The sequence below is a fragment of the Puma concolor genome, chromosome B1 (genome assembly GCF_028749965.1).
Source record: "Puma concolor isolate L17-30 chromosome B1, mPumCon1.1.hap2, whole genome shotgun sequence".
NCBI classification, from domain to species: Eukaryota; Metazoa; Chordata; class Mammalia; order Carnivora; family Felidae; genus Puma; species Puma concolor.
The window spans coordinates 202,570,821-202,590,355 of NC_141670.1; the positions used below are offsets into that span (position 1 = coordinate 202,570,821).

Below are 19,535 nucleotides of genomic sequence, written 5' to 3' on the forward strand. Positions count from 1 at the left end.
AGGTGCTGTGCAATTACTGCTTGTTCATGGAATCCAGAGGTGTCTGGATAATATGAGTTGAAGGCAAACCATGAAATGGGATTTAGAATTCCTTTATACTAAATAATGGTGAAGACACACCAAAAATCTTTTCTTGTGTAGAAAACCCTGGCAACAAAAATTCCTTGTCAAATTATTAGGAAAAATTTAAAGGAAAAGTAATATTCGGAAAGCAACATTAAAAGTATCCGTTTCTGGGGTGCCTGAGTGGCTCAGGTGGCTAAGCATCCGAGTCTAGATCTCAGCTCAGGTCACGATTCGAGGGTCATGCGTTCAAGCCCCGTGTTGGGCTCTGGGCTGACAGTGTAGAGTCTGCTTGGGATTCTCTCTCTCCCCCTCTGCCCCTTCCTCTCTCTCTCAGAGTAAATAAATAAACCTAAAAATATTTTTTTAAATAAAAAATAAGAACAGCAGACACAGTTATTTGGGGGGGGAGAAGGGTATTATGATGGCAACACAGCCCACGGATCTTCTATTGGGGGGCAACTGGCAAAGCTCTATTTCTTGCCTGAGTAGGGGAGCCTCATCATAATTCATGAAGCCACATTGTTTTTATTTGTGTGGTTTTTCTACTTTCTGCTTTACTTTAGGTTCAAAATATTCAAATAAAAGCAAAGAAGCCAAAAACCCCAAAGGGAAAACAGTACTTTCAGACAATTTAAGAAAAAAAAATGGCTAACTAATAAAGAGAAAAAAAAATTTATTTTATTTGTAATCAAAGTAATTCAAACTAAAACCTCAGCACCGCACAACATCTTAACATATGGTGCCCAGAGCTAGTGAATGTGCATCGAAATGAGTCCCTCTTACATACCAATTTGCACCTGCTTAAAAAACCAATTAAGCCATGCATATCAAGAGTAGTAAACGTTCCAGAATATTCGGCTGGATGCTGCCAGTACTAGCAATGAGCCTAAGGAAACACAGTGGGTCCTGGTATTCACAAAACCTCCCAAATTCACAGATGCCATCATTAAGTTTTTCTCCAAGGAGGCTGCATGAAACACCAGTTCTCAAGGACTGCACTGAACACTTACTGGACTTTCAACCCATTCATAATCCCTTCCAGTTCTTGGCAACCCCACGCTTACTCTCCCCACCTCATAACCTTGGAGGCAGCCATGTCCATACCACGTGACCACAGACCACAGATGGTAGCCTAGGACTGGGCACCTGGCAGAGGCTGAGCTGAGCCAGGAGGAAGGACAGAGTCCAGTTAAAACCCCCAAACACCTGCTGGTCTCTGAAACAGAGATGCACACCCAAAGGGCGGGCCGCTGCATTCCATCATGGTGAGACAGAAGTAGAGGATGCAGGTCAAGGGTGGGGGGAACAGAGCTGGCTCAGAGAGAAAAGCACAGAAGAACAGGAGGCAAGATGCCCTTGCAAAGGATGCTTGGATACACATCATTATCCTAAGGCACATCTGCTCCATTCAACTTAAGCCAAAATCTGGAGGGATTCTGTTGTTTGCAATCAAACACGGGGATGTTGATATCCATATTGGTAAAGAAAACCTGATTCATCAGCAACAAACAGGTTTCTTTACTGCAGGGCTTCCCCCGGATTTTAACATGATAATGTGCATTAAGAATATTCAAGAACAGAATAAACAGAGAGCATTTCCCAAACTTATTGGACCCCAGAAGCCCTTTTTCATGGAATATTTATTTTCTCACTCATCAAATATTTACTGAGTCCTTACTATGCATGAACACCATCCTAGAAGTTAGAGATACAGCTGTGACCCAGGAAGGAAGAAGGATGCCTGCCTACCTTCTTGGAATAAGCAATAAGTGAATAAATAAGCAAGGGCATTTCATGCAGAGATGGGTGCTAGGAAAAAATTAAACAGGCTGATAAATTTTTTAAAGTTTCACAAAGTTCTGCAGTGACTCTGCCTCTCCCCACTCCTTGAATGCGGGCTGGTCTGGAGACGTGTGCCGACCAATGGTCTGAAGCAGAAGTGACGCCATATTGGCTCCAAGCCTCGCCTTGGGGCTTCCGGCTCACTTTGGAGCCTCATGTGAAGGGTGTCGGGAGAGCCTGTGGGAGGACAGGTCATGGAGATGTATGTGTTGCTTATCCATTCACCCATCTATGGACATTTGGTTTGCTTCCACCTTTCGCCTATTGTGCACAATGCTGTACAACTATCTCTTCAAATCCCTGCCTTCAATTCTTCCCGATAAATACCCAGAACTAGAGCTGCTAGACTGTAGGGTGGCTCTATGCTTAATTTCTTGAGGAACCTCCATACTGCTTTCTAAAGTGGCTGCACCATTTTGCATTCCCACCGATGGTACCCAAGGGTTCCCATCTCCCCACAGCCTTGTCAACACTTGTTCTTTTCGGATATTTTGATAACACCCCTTCCATGGGGTGTAAGGTGGTATCTCATTGTGGTTTTAACAGTTGCCGTTTTAACCCACTAGATGTTGGAGTGGTTCGTTCTAAAAACAAAGGCTACCTGATACAGAAATCAGTGCCTGGAGGTCGGGTGCTGCAGTGGCCAAAACCTAAAACATGTGGCCTTGGCCTTGGGACTGGGGAGTGAGTGGAGGTCAGAATAGTCCCGAGGAAACTGTAGGCAAAGGCTGGGGGAAAGTACCCAACAAACTGTTAGTGGAGGGTGGGAAAGGGGCCCTTCATCCTAGGTACTGGCAACACGATGGTAAAACCATGACGAGTAACTTGGAGGAAAATGTACCCGGAGAACTTGCGGGTCTGCCTAAAATGATTTCCATGAAGGACATATTAAGTGCCAGTTGGTTTCTCTAAGCTACATGTGATGAAGCACCAGAAGACACACATCAAAACGGACCTGAGGGACAAGGATCAGGTTGGTTTGCAAGCGAAATTCAGTGAACACACAGGACGACTTCTCCTCTCTACTCTTGCCAATCTGCAAATAGTTCTCAAAGTGAAAAATGACCTCAAGTGTAAGATTCAATCAAGGGTATACCCAGAACTCTTTGTTAAGTCCTCATAGAAACCCAAGGTGGTACCCAGTAAACTTCTTTGGCCAGACAAAGGGCTTCAAAAAAAATTTTAGTTTTATTTATTTATTTAGAGAAGGTGAGAGAGAGGGAGAGGGAGGGAGAGGGCATGAGCAGGGGAGGGGCAGAGAGAGGGAAAGAGAAAATCCCAACCAGGCTCTGCACCATCACCACAGAGCCCGACGTGGGACTCAAACTCACGAACTGTGAGATCATGACCTGAGTCGAAACCTGGAGTCGAACATTTAACCGACTGAGCCACCCAGGTGCCCCAGGGCTTCTAAGAATCTTATAAGTATCATCACATAGCACACTGACAGTCACCTAAAGTAGAAAGAAGCCTGTCTCAAAAAAAGATTTGTCCGTGGGGTGCCTGGGTGGCTCAGTTGATTGAGCATCCGACTCTTGGTTTCAGCCCAGGTCGCGATCTCACAGTTCATGGGTTTGAGCCCCACGTCAGGCTCTGTGCTGACAGTGCAGAGCCTGCATGGGATTCTTTCTCTCCTTTGTCTCTGCCCCTCCTCTACTCACATATGCACACATGTATGGGGGCGCTCTCTCAAAATACATACATTAAAAAAAATTTGTCCAGTGGAGTGTCCATTTGTCCAATGGAGTGAACTACAATGTGACCATTGGAAACCCACAATGTTTTTAAGAAAAGTATACCCTCTGTGACTAAAAGAGACTGAGCCTGTTCAAAATGAACTTTCCATGGGTAGGGAAAAGGATGAGAAAGGTACTTTGCTGCAAACATGGGTCACTTTTATGGAAAGCAAACTATATCTCTAAGGGTCTGGCCACGAGTCCAGAGGGTAGAGCCTGAGCTATGCAAGCAATGGCCTAGGGCAGGGGAAAGGAAGCTTTTCCGTAAAGGGTCAGATAGTAAATGTTTTAGGCTTTGTGGGTCATATATAGTCTCTGCCACAAATCCTTCTTTGTTTCCTTGTTGCTGTTTGGATTTTGTTTTGAAAAACCCTTAAGAATGTGAAATTCCTAGTTGATAGGCTGCATAGAAACCTAGAAACAGGCCACGGGCCATATTTGGCCCACAGATTGTAGAGTCTGCCAGCCCCTGAACTTGGGTACCACTCCCAAGGAGAAGGACTGGCCTGGATGAAGGAATGATCTCTACCCCCAGAAAAGGTCTTCCCAGCAATGTGTCCGGCTGGATTGCAGTCCTGTGGAGTTATGACCATGTGCCACTCGTCTTGTCTCTTTTCAAATGGACTGTTCATCGTGGTTGTCCTGTCTGTGCCCCACCATTGGATGTGAGGTGTACAGGGAGGGGAGGCACAGAACTTACCTCTTAGGCTCACAGGTCTTTGGATCAAGAGAAGTCATACCCAAGGAACCTCATCCACATCCTACATACATGCTCATAATGAGATACTGGACTCTGAGCCTGATGCCATAACTGGAGGGAAATTTTGAGATGGCTGGATGGAGTTGAGAGTATTTTGAACGAATGAAGGAGAACTGCACTAATTATGGCCAGATGAGACACAACTTAGATTAAAATGGCCACGAATTGTTCCAAGTTCATCTCATCAGTGGAGTAGTCTTTTTTTCCCATCCCTTGAATCTGGGATACTCTTGTGACTCAACTTGACCAACAGGATGCAATGGACATAATGTTGTGTGAGTTCTAAGCTTAATCCTCAGGAAGGCTTCCAGCTTCTACGTTCACCTGTTGGAACACTGCCACCAAGTGAAGAGGTCCCAGAGAGCCCATGAGAGGACAAGGGATCATGTGTGGAGCATTCCCCCACCCCCCTTCCCACAGCCATTCCAGCTGAGGCCCAAATGTCTGAGTGAGCCCAGACAGGATCAGTAGAGAAACTGTTCAACTGAGCCCAGCTGTGGTTGTCAACCAACAGAATCAGAAGGTAATTAATGATTGTTGTTTTAAGTCTTAGGTTTGGAGTGGTTTGTTACACAGCAAAAGCTAGCTGATACACAGGGCAATGTGACAAAGAGACAATGGAAGTGCTCGCAGAAAGATCCAGGAGGTTCATACCAATAGTGGAATGACACCACTGCCCGTGCACTGCTGTTCTTAGAAAATAACCAAGTGACACAGGCTAAACACCTGACCTAAGTGACACAGCCTAGCACCTAGCCAATATGAGTTCCTCTCTTCTTTACTGGGCTCGATTTTTTTTTCCTCTTCTTTTCAATGGTTTCTGCATTAAAGTTTCTATTTTGAGACCGAAATGCTGCTGACATCCAACAAAGCCAGTAAGTGCTATTAAGAGGGGTCTGTGGCTTAGAAAACACAGGCAGGGTTTCTCTGTCAGTGGTTTATAAAAAATTCCATCCCAAGGGAAGCCATTCTCCCTTGCCAAGTCTACACAGCATGCTGGCACCACCGTTTTCTAGAATAACTTCTTGTATTTTGAGATTTCTAAAATAAGCCGTAAGTTGCTTTATCGAAAGATGGATTCAAGTGCTGAACCACGACCTTCGTGTCCCACGGGCTGAGCCCGTCCTTGGGAGACGCACGGTGAACCTGTTCTCTAGGAAGCCTGAATAGAGTGAAAAAAGCACTTGGCAAGAAGGAGGTCAGGGGCTGGGCAGCAGCTGTGAGGAGTTGCACCTGCGCCCCGGACAAGGGCTCCCAGCAAAGGGAGCACCCAAGGGGGCTGACTCCAGCCTGAGCCCCAGCTGCCAAGCCTGTGCCTTGAGCCAAGGGCACGTTCTCCCAGTGGACCACCCCAAGACGGTGCCAAAGACACCAGAAGCGCCAGCAGAGCTCTGTCAGAGACAACCGAGTCCAAGCGCTAGCTGCTGTGTGACACTCGGGAGGCGACTACACCCCTCTGAGCTCAGGTTCCATTTCTAAAAACAGGCAGACGGAACTGCAGGAGCTCTAAATTGATCTCCCATCCTGAAAATTTCCTGTGCTTGATTCTGCAGTCCAGTGATGATGACCCTCGAGATTCCTGAGCAAGCCCTCTGACTTAGAGAGCAAGGTGCTAAAATGCTGTAGGAAAGGACACCAAGCATGTTGCTCCCTCCCTCCCTTCCCTCCCTCCCTCTCCTCCTCCCCTAACTCATTCATTCATACAGTAAGTATGGACTGAGAACTTACTCTATGCAGATGTGTGCTAAACACTTGGGGTACAGAAGTTCGCCAGAGCGTCTCTCAGGAACTCTGTCAGCTCCCCAATATTTGCTGCACCTCTCCGATGTGCAGGCACCCGAGGAAAAGCCCTTCAAAGCCACGTGAGCACCTTGGAACTTATCCTGGGGACACTGTGGAGCCACTGCAGGCATCCACACTAATTACTTTTTTAAATCCCACTTGTATGGCTGGGGGAAGAATGCACTGGAGGGGTAGGACTGGGGACAGAGACCGAGGAGGAATATCTGGAGGAGACACAGTGAGCCCCGTATCAGGGAAGGGACCGGGGGTGGAGACCCACAGTCAGATCTGAGCTACTGCACAGGCAAAGCCGTGGATCCAGTGACAGATGGGGAAGGAAGAGCAAAGGGCACATCGGGAATGATCGTTGACAGGGGTCTCCAGGTTTCTGCCCTGAGTGAATGGCTGGACAGGGGTCCCCTTGTGAGGCCCCGACTGACAGGCAGTAGGGTTCACCGGAACCCCTGATGGGTTTGGGAGAACCTGGTAAGTCGAGCCCCATGTGGGCATCTAGAGAGCTATGTTCTGTGTGAGTCTGGGCCAGGGTCACGGCGGATGGGTGACCCTGGCCATAAGACACTATGGAAGCTGAGGGGCCCCTCAGGCAGGGGGGCCTGGACTGGAGCCCTGAGGTCACCACCATTCACTGAGCACCTTGGGAAGGAGAAGGAAGACCAGGCGGGGCTGGGCAGGGCTTAGAGAGGATCCCACCTGTGTTTTGATGGGGCTGCAGGTGCACAGAGGAGGCGGGAGGGCTTCAGCCAAGGCCCCTGATGGTGCTGCTTGCCTTGGGGATAAGAAGGAATCTGTGCACTTAGGAGCCCTGATAGCGATATCCTTCATAACCCGTCCACCCAATCTCAGACACAGGACTGGCCAACAGGAAGGAAAAAGCAAGAATAATTGCCCCTGGCAGGGGCCAGCTTCTACAGAGGACCTGGGAATTCTTGTTTCCCTCCAGGCCCTTTGGTCCTAGCAACCCCTACAGCCTGTCTGTGGTTAACCCTCTGGGCCCCAAAGGAGGGCATCTTCACTGGCTCACCCATCCTCGAGCAGAGGGTTCCAGTCCTGGGTCTCCTTCAGAGGATGTGAGGTACAGCCTGTGACCTGTCTGAGGGCCCAGGGGTCTTAGGGGGCTGATGGTCCTTTGGGTGATTCCTAAAACCCTGACACAGGGTGGACGCAGGGCAGGCCCTGGGCAGTCATCCAGCCAGTGGCCCCAGCCCTGCTTCGCATCAGAATACCTGAGCTTTGCAAACCCTCCCTCTGGGAATTCAAGTTCAGCGGGGCCTGGGGCCAGGCTCCAGCAGCCCAGGAGAAGAACTGGTGATTTAATCCAAGTGCCTCCTGCTCCCGATGAGACAACCGAGCAGGGGGCCACTGTGTGCCAGCCTTGGCCTGGGAACAGAGATGAGAAAAACCAACCTCTTCCTGAGTCATCACGGTCCAGAGGGCAGTGAGAGCCCTGAGCCCCACAGCCTTGCTGGAGAAGCCCCCTCTGGGGCTGTGGGGGCTCCAAGGGGACCCCATCCTGGAATGCAGAGCAAGCAGGAAAGGCTTCTAGGAGGTGTGGGTGCTTGAGCCCCTCCAGGAAGATGAGTGTTCACCACTGAACACTGGTGTGGGACCTCCCTGCATGCCTCAGTTGCACCAAGATTAGGCAGCCCGGGGGGCCACCAAATGATGAATGAGGCTGAAGGCCCCCGGGGCATTGGGTAAGCATCCAGGATCCTGCCTGAGGGACCACAGTGCCCCAGGTTCCCGGGGAGGGGGAGATGGGTGGTGGGGGTAAAGCCCCAGAGACAACATGCTACTTCTTGCCCAAAGCCCTTCCACTGAGGTCACTGCCTCTGTGGGTGGCTGCACAGACACCAGCCCTTGTCACTGCATCCGCTGCTCTGGCAGAGCCTGTCAAGTGTGGACATGGGCCCCTGGCTCTGGCAGCGCTTCCTCCTCCTTCACTAGGGCAGACTGGGGTAGGACGTCTCTCCACAGAGAGCACCCCATGGGGACCATCAAGAGACATGCCGGGTTCGATGCCTGATGCCTGGCTTCCGGGTGGACTGACGAGCTCACCATCCGTGGTACCTCAAGCAAAGCAATCCCTACCACGCACGGCCTACCTCTGAGGTTGCTACGACAACCAAGACCTCCATCAGGGTGGAGAATTAACACCGAGCTCAGGTTGTGGTGCCAGGTACCAGGGCCCTGGATGAGGGGCCGCCGAGCAACCGCAGAGAGCTCCGCTGGGGGACTTGTCCAGCATCACGCAGCCAGGAGGCGGAAGGGCAGGATTTGAACCTGGGCGGCCCACCTGCTGGGACCGTCCCACACCTGCTGCTTCCTATAAGGCACGTGACACTTACAAGCCATTTCCACGGGCGCTCGTGGGAGGGAGAGTCCTAACGCTGCCCAGTGTTAGAAAACGAAACAAAGTTAGGGACAGAGCCAGTGACCTGCCCACCGCCTCCACCGTCGTCTCCCACCCCAACACCAACAGCCCCGCACAGACACAGGGTGGAGAGCACCCAGTGTCCGCTTCCAGCTCCTCGCCCTGTAAAATATCTACACAGGTAAGCATGGGTATCTTCACAAACATGTTTTCCCAGAACACTGAAACACCAAACAATTGCAAACAGGCAGCAGCAGGTGCCGTCAGGAGCCCCAAGAGCCCTCTTCGGAATGAAGGACTTTTTCCCCGCTCCCCAGCCCCGGCTGCTGGGCGAGCTGCCGGCAGATGGCCCTCAGCTGTCAGTCCTGTTTGCACCACCCTCCATGCACAGAGCAGCCTAGCTCAAGGTCATGCCCCATCCCAGAGGGGCCACACCCAATGCCGGGCTGGTGGGAGGTGTGAAGTCCCCACGCCCTTGGCGTCCTCGGGATCCATCCGAAGGGCGTCAGGTCTCAGAGCTCCCTGCAGCCAATCCTGTTTCCTGGGCTTCGCTCACAGGGGTGGATCCTGGATTCGCCCTGTGGGAGGCAAAATAACGCCCCCCCCCCAAAGACTGGACGTCCACACCCTAATCCTCAGGAACTATGACTGTGTTCCCTTCCCAACAAAGGGAATCTGCAGGTAAGATTAAATTAAGGACCTTGAGATAAAAGATCATCCTGTATCACCTGAGTGGGCCCAGTATGATCACCAGGGTCCTTTTTAGTGAAAGAAGGAAGGGAGAGGTTGGAGTCAATGAGGGGGGAGGGAGGCAGTGGCTGGAAGGATGCAGGGCCAGGGGCCAAGGCATTTGGGCAGCCTGTAGGGGCTGGAAAAGGTAAGGAAGGGGCGCCTGGGTGGCTCAGTCGGTTGTGTCCAACTTCTGCTCAGGTCATGATCTCGCGGTCCGTGAGTTCGAGCCCCGCGTCGGGCTCTGTGCTGACAGCTCGGAGCCTGGAGGCTGCTTCGGATTCTGTGTCTCCCTCTCTCTCTGCCCCTCTCCTGCTCGCATTCTCTCTCTCTCTCTGTCTCACAAATAAATAAATAAACATTAAGAAATATTTTTCTAAAAAAGGGCAAGGAAGTGTTCTCCCCGGGCCTCCAGAAGGAGCCCACCCTGCCAGTACCTTGTCTTGAACCTTAAAGCCTACTTCAGACTTCCGGCCTCCAGAGGTGCCATCTGGGTTGTTTTAAACCACAGGTTGCTAGAGTTTGTTATAACAGCAACATGAAACTAATCCACACTTGCTTCCTACAGGCCATCCTCTGCCTCAGAGTCGGCTCCCTGCGAGCCCTGACAACACGATTTTTTAAAATTCTCCACTAGGGAGTAGATTAACCCAGTACCTCCATAAAATGGAATACTCTTAGGAGAAACGATGGAATGATGATAAAAGAAATAACTAATAATACAGAATCAAACCAGGGGCCAGCACTCCTCTAAGTACTTTATATATAGCCTCTCGTTGGACTTTCAAAACAACCTCGTTGTTACCTCTATTCTCCAGACGGGGAAACTGAGGCACAGAGAGGTTGAAGGATTGGCCTAAGGTCACACAGCCACTAAGCGGAGGGGCCTGGTTGTCCATGACACTTATTGAGGAAAAAAGCATACTGCAGGGGCACCTGGGTGGCTCAGTCAGTTAAGTGTCTGACTCTTGATATTGGCTCAGGTCATGATCTCGTGGTTTGTGGATTCAAGCCCCTAGTCGGGCTCCATGCGGACAGTGCAGGGCCTGCTTGGGATTCTCTGTCTCCGTCTCTCTCTGTCTCTCTCTCTCTCTCAAATTAAATAAATAAAAACTTAAAAGAATGAAAAATATTCTTTAAAAGAGCATACTGCAGGGGCGCCTGGGTGGCTCAGTCAGTTAAGCGTGCGACTTCAGCTCAGGTCATGATCTCACGGTTCACAGGTTCGAGCCCCGCGTCGGGCTCTGTGTTGACAGCTCAGCCCTGCTCTCTCTCTCTCAAAAATAAATAAACATTAAAAAAAATTTTTTTAAAAGCATCCTGCAGATTATGCATATTACAGTTCCACTTAAGTAAAAATTATGGCTATGTGAGCATGTACCTCACAAATACACAAATAGGAAAAATGCCTGGGAAGACAAACACCAAATTATCACTTTTTATGTTAGACACTTCCATGCTGTTTCTCAATAAATGCGCATTAGTTCTTTTGTTTTCATTTATTTAATGTTTATTTATTTTTGAGACAGAGACAGGGCACAAGCAGGAGAAGGGCAGAGACAGAGGGAGACACAGGATCGGAAGCAGGCTCCAGGCTCTGAGCTGCCAGCACAGAGCCCGACGCGGGGCTCAAACCCACCAACCGTGAGATCATGACCTGAGCCGAAATCGGACGCTCAACCGACTGAGCCACCCAGGCACCCTACGTGCACTAGCTCTTAAACTTAAATCAATAAAAAAACATTACACAATACGAGTTAGACACTTAAAACCAGGAATGCACCGAAAAACCTCCACAAGCCATTTCCTTACAAGTGTCCAGTCAAGGGGAGAAAATTCTCTGCCCTCCTCCAGAACAATGCGATAAATACGACCCCACAAAGTCCCCTCCCTGACAGAGCTGTGGCATTCTCTTGTGACAGCTTTGTGATCTCAGTGTCCCCCCTGTCCCCTCTACACATCCCCATAGGGTCAGGCTCTGCCAAAACTGATACGATGAGCCCCATGGGGAGAGTGGAAACTTGCTCAGGACTTAACACGAGGTGAGGAAGGCAAGGTACAGAATTGTAAATTCCCTTGGATTGCGATGCCCAGAACAAGAGTGTGATTCACAGCCACCGCAAGGGAGGGATATCGCCTTCTTGATGTGGAGAACTCAGACACAGAAAACCCAAACCTGGAAGTAGGCAAAGAATACAGTCGGACATTCACAACGAGGATGCAAAATGTCTGACATAATTAATGATAAAAAAACTGCAGCGTATGCTGATAGACTGGATTTGCCTCATCAAATTTACAAGGATTTTGTAGAAGTAACGCCCCACGGTGCACACGTGCAAGGAGCCAGAGACACGGGGATCGTGGGCATGCAAGTGTGTGCATCCTCCAGGAAAGCAATTTGGCTGCAAGTGTCACAATCTTGAAAAACGTTAACACCTTGACCTTGTAATTCCACCTCCGGAAATCGAAGGAAGCAATAAGAAATGCAAACAAATGTTCGTAGACAAAGATGTTCACCGTAACACCATTTACAGTAAAGCAGACAGAAAACCTAAGTGCCCGATAAAAGAAAATAAGCAAATTAACCATTATGTGCTACATTACAAGCCATTAAAAAGTTATTAATGAAAACTAATGATTACTCAAAATGTTAAGTGAAAATAGAAGGATCTCGAATAACTGCCGTCGTATAACTATATAAGGAGGAAATCGTCTAAATAGACAGGGAATGGAAAGCAATACTCCTTAACGTTAATGTAGGTGGTGGGGGCGGGGTGGTATGGCCAGAAGAAAAACATTTTTTCCTTCTCTTTATTTCCTGACTCTTTTGTATTGTGGAGAATATACTCTTATAATGAGAAAACACAGCATCTCTATCGTAAAAATTGAAAACACCCTCTAGGTCTCCTTGAAGCATCTCATTCATTTGAGGGTGCCTCTTCAGAGAGCATCCAGAACAGTCCCTCTCCAGACAGACCACTCCTGTCCTGGTTCATTCTGTTCTCTTGTTTTGCTTCATGTATCTGCAATTTAAGTCATCTCAACATGATGCACACTGTAGTGTCTACACTGTGCAGGGCCACCCGGTGTGAGTGAGTCCAAACAGAAGGGAAACGGCCTGGGATACAGAGTTGGATAGAGACGATCCCCCCACTCATAGAGCTCAGGGTGTAACAGACGAGCCAAAGAACCAGTGTCCCATAGTCCAAGTACAATGGAGAGGGGAGAGCCAAAAAAGGGGAAACTGGAGAAGGTGCTAGTTGAGCTCAGGAAGCAGAGTAGAAGAAAGGGCCATCCTGGTAGGGGGTTCAGTGCGAGCACAGGTCCAGTGGTCAAGCAGGTTTTGGGGGATGGCATCCAGGATAACAAGTACCCCAGATACGTTTAGGCAGAGAAAGAGAAAGGGGACTAGATCAGCGAGGGCCCTGCGTGCCAGGCTAAGGAAATGAGGCTTGCTTCTGTGAACAGGGGGATACCTCCCAAGGACTCGAAGGAGAAGAGGACAGACCCCTTATAGAGGATCCCGTTTTTGCATTGTTTATGCGACAGTGTGCAGCACATAGCTGGGCTCCCCGCAGATGCAGATAAAGGGATTTTTCACTTCACATAATCAGACCTGCCAAAGAACCAGAAATTCCAGAACTGCGCCCCCATTCTGAGACTTTAACTGACCTTTGTCCTGCACCAGCACCTCCAACTCCTCCCGGACGCCATCGTACCAGCTCGTGATGTCCACATGGAGGGAATAGTCGCAGCAGGACTTGGTGTCAGCTGCTTCGTGCCATTTCTCGAAGGAGGTCAGCAGGCTAGACCCAGGTTCAGGGACAACATGGTCAACTGTGAAAGAACGGTACTTGTCACATTCCAAGATGTTTAGGACCCAAGATGTCCCAATGGTAGGCTCTAATAGCCTCTTCATCCCATCACCACCATCACCATCATCACCACCACCACCTTAATCATCACCCCTACTTCCATCACCAAGATCAACATCCTCATCATCACAACCCTCTTCATCATCATCGTCAACATTGCCATCAATGTCACCATGACTACCATAACCATCAGCAGCGCATGGTCACCACCATTGTCGTTGTCATCTTCGGCAGCAGCAACAGTATCACAACTATTTGTTGAATGCTTACGATGCCTCAGATACTGCCACAAGGCCTAAAATTATCACATTTAATCCTCTCAACCACCCCACGAAGTGAATATTAGCATCTCCATTGCAGATGAAGAAACTGAGGCTCAAAGAGGGCAAGGAACTTGTCTAACATCACACAACTAGTTAAGTAGTAGGAAGATCCCCAGAGTCTCGTCTGCTGCAGTCTGAACCTTTCCCCTACCCCATGCTGCCATAGATGAAAAGTGAAAAAGACTTTAGAGACTAAAAGAATGTTAATTTCATCACCCTTTTTCAAATAAAATCTTAAATGTAAAGCAAATGAAAGGGGAGACGCCTAACTTTTAAGCCTCACTTGGCTTCGTATATCCCTCTAGCTACTGCCCTATCTCCCTAACATCCACCCTTTACAGCCAGACACCTATAAAGAGAGGTCCCTATTCTCCTCCCACTCACTCCTCCACCCATCTAAAGCACTGGCCTTTGCTAATTCAATCTCCATGTCTCTGGATTTAATGGAAACATCCAATCCTGACTCCACTGGCCCTCTCAGGGCACAGTGAATCACTCCCTCCTCTTGGTTTCCATGACAACATGGCTTGCTGGCTTTTATTCTACTTCTGTGGCCATTTTTCCTCAGGCTCCTTGTAGAATTTTCTGCCTCTCCTTGGCCATTAAATGGTCGAATTCCTCATGGCTTGGTCCTGGAATGTTTCCTTCAATGTAGCTAATCATTAAAATGTCCCACTCCAGCTTAGCTGCAGAACTCTGAAACCAGCTGTTTCCCCGACCTCTCCACCAGCAAAACTCAAAAGCTCCTCCAGGTTCAAATGTCCCAAACCTTATGCAACATCGTTACCACTTGCACATCTGGTCCCCCGCCACCTCCTTAGCTGTGCAGATACCACCTTAGTTCCATACCTAGGATCGAAGGGGTCATTCTTGACACTTCCTTTCTCTCAGATACCCCCACGTCCGACCCATCACCAAGTGCTTAGATTTCCCTCCTACGTATCCCTGGAGCTGTCCACCTCTGTCCACTCCATGGCCACACCCCTAGTCCTAGCCACCCTCTTCTCTCAGTGAGCTACTGTGATCCCACCGGTCCAGCCACATCTGATCTAGGCCACTCTATTATGGTCTCTTTAAAACCCAAAGCAGATCAGCAGATCACATCACTCTTTGCTTAAAATCCTTCGACAGCTGCTCATTGCCCATATGAAAAAGTCCAACATTCTTACCTCAGCCATCGAGGCTCAGCACCACCCTCACCTTCCAGTCTTATCTCACAGGACTCTACCCCTAAGTCTCTGCATTCATGCCTCATGGGTCTCTTAAATGCAAACTGTGTTCTCCCATCACGGGGTGTTTGCACATGTCGTTCTCTCTTCCTGGGGCTCTGGTCCCCTCCACCTTCTTCACCCAGTTAATTCACACTCATCCTTCAGATCCCTGCATGAATGCCACTTCTTCAGGGAAGCCTTCCTTGAATGCTTTGCCCCTCAGTTCAGAGTTCTGTGCACCTTTCTGTTGTAGCCCGAGTCACAGACTATAGACATGGGTATATAGTCATATATGATTTGTAACCCGCCCCGAGCCTGCAACCGCTGGAGAACTAGCACCATGCCTGCTTTTTCCATCCTCTCCCTCAACACCTAGCACCGTGCCTGGCACAGAGCAACCCTCAATAAGGATCAGCTGAATGAAAAAATGGGGTGGTGACTCAGAACCTCGCTGCCCCTCACACTCCTCTTACTATGGTCCTCCTGGTGTTGTCACAGGTTCTTGGAGTTCCATAAAACACACTGTGAAAACCACCCTATTATAGACAGGGAGGAGGAGACCCAAAGAATGGGCCAGGGGCCTTCCCAAGAGTCTCAAAGCTCATGATGGGAAAAGAGCAAAGGGGGACTCTGGAGATCCTGACTCCTCATCTGGGGCTCTGTCCTCTACTCCACACAGGTCACCTGAGCCTGGAACTTCCATCTCCACCTCTCAGAACCATCCGAGCTCCTATTTCCAAGTACTTATCATGTGCCATGCACTACGCTCAGTAACCTCATGTATGTCTCCCAGCAATACTATGGTGGGGGGGGGGGGTGGGGAGGCTCCTATTATACAGCTCATCCTATAGGGCACCTGGGTGGCTCAGTCAGTTAGGCGTCCGACTTTGGCTCAGGTCATGATCTCACTGCTCATGGGTTCGAGCCCCACCCACGATGGCCAGCTCTAGCCCACAATGTACTTCCAAAGGGGGTTGTTGGAGGAAGAGAGATGGGCAGGGTTATGGCCAGTTTGGGGATGAGCTGCCTGGATACAGAGAGCCTACCAGTTGAAAGAACACTGAAAATCAGCTAATGCTTGCTTAATTAAGATCATTTACTAAGGGGCGCCTGGGTAGCTCAGTAGGTTAAATGACTGGCTCTTGATTTCAGCTCGGGTCATGATCTCACGATTCGTGAGACTGAGCCCTGTGTCAGGCTCTATGTTGACAGCACGGAGCCTGCTTGGGATTCTCTCTCTCCCTTTCCCTCCTTCCCTCCCCAACTCATGCTCACTTTCCGCCCCCCCCAAAATAAATAAATATTTTTAAAAACCATTTATTAAAATGAAATCCAAGAAAGAAAAGCTACTTAAAAAAATATAGGGGACTGCAAAGTGCAGTAAAGGAAGAATCCAGCCTCCAAAGAAACCACTGAGGTACATGGCATTATTTGTGCACAATTCTTCCTCCGCTCCCCACCTTCCCCATGGCTCGTGGTGGGTAGAGTGAGATCCCAGTGACTTTAGGCTTGGCCGTGTGACTTGCTTTGGCCAACAGAACTTCTGTGTGTAAGTGAAGACATAAGGTGGTAAGAGGAGTGATAAGTTCCTGCCAGACCCTTCTTGCACTTCTGCCATCTACCAGGAGAAGGGCACAGTTGAGGTGGCCATTGGTTCCAGGATGGGGGCTCCATGGTGTCTCTGAGAACCCAACCCACAGCCTGAAGCAGACCCACTCCAGTCCTCTCCCTGGGCCCTCAGATCCTTGACCAAGAAAAACAAGTGATGCTTGAAGTTTGGGACTGTTTGTTATGCAGCATTATCACAGCATTACAGCATCGATACTGACTAGTACAACCCGCTCCCCACTGTGTAACGTCCAGCAACTTATTTCATCTTTGTGAGCCTCTAGTTCTCCATCTTTCATAGTAACATCTACATGACTGGTTCCCAAACTTTAGCCATGTGCACACCAGGTTCAGAAAATTTTGGCTTTGTCTGCCTATAATCCATATCATTCTTCCCTTGACACTTTTCTTTAAATCAGTCCACGGTTCCTAGAAATTTAAACGTTCATTTTAATCGCACAAGAAACAATAGTACCCACAATGTGCCAGTCATCTCATTTCAAATGCATTAAAATACTTTAAACTTTTAAATGTCTATTGCCTATAAAATTATCAGTGTATTACCAGCAGCACACATAATATATTGGCCTTTATGGAAGGGTTGTGGTGAGTTATATTAAATGGTCCCCTGAGCAAAGTGCCTGTATCTATATTGAGTATTGTGGTGTTGCTGATGCTGCTGGTGACGTAGAAGAGAAGTCACATGTGCCCAAGGCAGGGGTGCAACTCACTGATCATGGTGGTCCCGCCTGCCAGTGCTGCCTTGGTCCCTTGGAAGAAGTCATCAGCAGTTGTCATCCCCTGGGAGGGCTTCTGCAGGTACGTGTTGACATCGATACCTCCGGGAATCACCATCCGCCCATTGGCCTCAATGGTCTTCACTCCACCAGGAACTATTAAGTTCTCTCCTATTTGTCTGGAAACAACAGAAACGGCCTTGGGTTCTTAAGAGAAAAACAAAATGGCAGCCAACTGTGTGGTGTCAGTTCCACTGGGTAAACATTTTTGAGCCAGGTCTTATGCAGGGGACTGGGTAGACAGAGAAAGCTCAGGCAGGGTTCCTGCCCTCGAGGGGCTCATGGCCTGAGGAAGGGGAGAGGCATGTGGGCAGGTGGTTACAATCCAGGACAGCAGAGGGGTGGAGGGTATAAGGTGGGCTGCTTTACCAGCCCGGGTATCTGGGGAGGCTTACGGGGGTTGGTGTCAAAGGGTTGTCAGAACAGCCTGTCCCTCCAGAGTACTTCCCACTCTTTGTCAACCACTTCAGGGAAACAGAGGACAGTGACTGCAGGAGTAAAGTCCCCTTAGCTCTGCAAACTTTGACAGTGCTATGGGCTGAAGTGTGACCCTCCCAAAAGCTGGATGTTGAAGCCCTACCCAAGGACCTCAGAATGTAACAGTATTTGAAGACTGGGCCTTCACAAAGGCAATTAAGGTAAAATGAGGCTATTAGGGTGGGCCCTAATCCAACAGTGTCTTTGTAAGATTGGTTGGTGTCGTTGTAAGAAGACAAGATCAGGACATAGACCCCGTACAGAGGATTGATCATGTGAGAACACGGGGAGAAGACAGCCGTCTACACGCCACGGAGAGAGGCCTCAAAGAAACCCACCTGCTGACATTCTGACCTCAGACTTCCAGCCTCCAGACCCATGAAAAAATAGATGTCTGCTGTTTAAACTGCCCAGTATGGGGGGGGCTTTGTTATGGCACCTGTGGCTAGCTAATACAGACAAGCAACCAGGATTTTCATTTTCACTCTCAGGAGCACTGACCTCAGGGAAGCTGCTGGACTCCCCAGTACCCACAAGAAAAATCCACTAACAGGGTAAAACCTGCCTGGAGGGAATCACACTGGGGATGGCAGGGTTTCTCTGCACACGCTGACCATCACCTCTGCTCCCAAATGCACCAGGTGCCTGCAAACTCCCTCCAGAAAGAAAGAAAATTCCAAAGGCTGGAAGAAGAGAGAAGAGCCCAAGATATTCGAAGCCTTGCCCCTGTGGTGGCAGCTGTGTTTCACCTGCTGGAACCAGAGTCAGGAGACATGGGGGGCAGAGGGGAGGCTCAGCCAACACCAGGATAGATACAATAGCCTCCAAGGTCAATGCCTGGTGAAGACCACTAGATCTGAACATGAGCGATTTTTATTAAAAAAAAAATACAGGGGTGCCTGGGCGGCTCAGTTGGTTGAGCATCCGACTTCGACTCAGGTCATGATCTCACGGTTGGTGGGTTTGAGCCCCGCGTCGGGCTCTGTGCTAACCACTGAGAGCCTGGCGCCTGCTTCGGATTCTGTGGCTCCCTCTCTCTCTGCCCCTCCCCCACTCATTCTCTCTCTCTCAAAAATAAATAAACATTAAAAAAAATTTTTTTTTAAATACAGTTGTTCTGAGCTCATCAGCTTAGGCAACAATATCCTAAGTCACGTGAAAACATCAGTAATGAAGGTACAGGAAAGTGTTGCTCTGGTGACCACCATGCCAGGCCCCCAAAAAGAATCCACCCCCAGGTGGCAGGAACAGAATCCCCTGGCTCCCCTTGGACCCCTGGGCGGGGCCGGTCCAGGCAAGTGGGGTGGGGAGGGACAGAGGCCACGGGGCTCCCCTTGGGGGTCTTCCACAGAGTTGGGGCATCACACACTATCTGTCCCGAAGCCGAAAGTAGGTCTAGCGGAAGGACGGTGCTGGGGACCATCACCGCTACCACTCCTGCAGCCACGGCCACTGCTGCTCCCAACACCAACCTCTTCCCCTCTGTAATTTCCATCTCAATGTGCAGACTCCTGCCTTGCCCGATCCTCCCGCTGTCCAGCTCCAAACACAGGGCGTTATGTCAGGGGTCCGGGAGGAGACACCCCCAAGCCTTACAGCAGGGGCAGGTCACTGCTGAGCACTGGCCTTCTATACACTTCAGGGATCATCCCATTTAACGCTCCAACTGGCTTCTAAAGAAGATGGGGTCATGTTCAACTGTTTCATGCTGGCAACGGCTTGGGCATGTCCCAGACTGGGCATGGGCCCTACAGGGGGGTATCCGTGGAGTCTGATCGGGAATGTGACTCAGTCACCATGCCACACGGCCAGCAAGTACTGCTGTTTGGGGTCCATCTTAAAGGCATGACAGTCGCCTCTCTTTACAGGAAGTGAAAGAAGAAAACAGAACTCAAGAGAGGCACGTGACATGTCTGAGGCCACACAGCAAGTCAGTG

The 19,535-nt window shown here is 49.5% G+C and overlaps 1 protein-coding gene across 2 annotated transcripts in view; it reads right to left on the reverse strand.

Annotated features, from left to right (window-relative positions):
* The window catches only part of CRMP1 (collapsin response mediator protein 1), a 78,976-nt gene that overhangs the window by 30,171 nt on the left and 29,270 nt on the right, over positions 1 to 19,535 (reverse strand). For both annotated transcript variants that reach the window (XM_086705485.1, XM_086705486.1), the window contains exons 3-4: positions 17,056 to 17,240; positions 12,980 to 13,144 (exon numbers count right to left, since the gene is read on the reverse strand). In XM_086705485.1, coding sequence (XP_086561611.1) covers positions 12,980 to 13,144; positions 17,056 to 17,240 — 350 coding nt within the window. The remainder of the gene's footprint in view (positions 1 to 12,979; positions 13,145 to 17,055; positions 17,241 to 19,535) is intronic.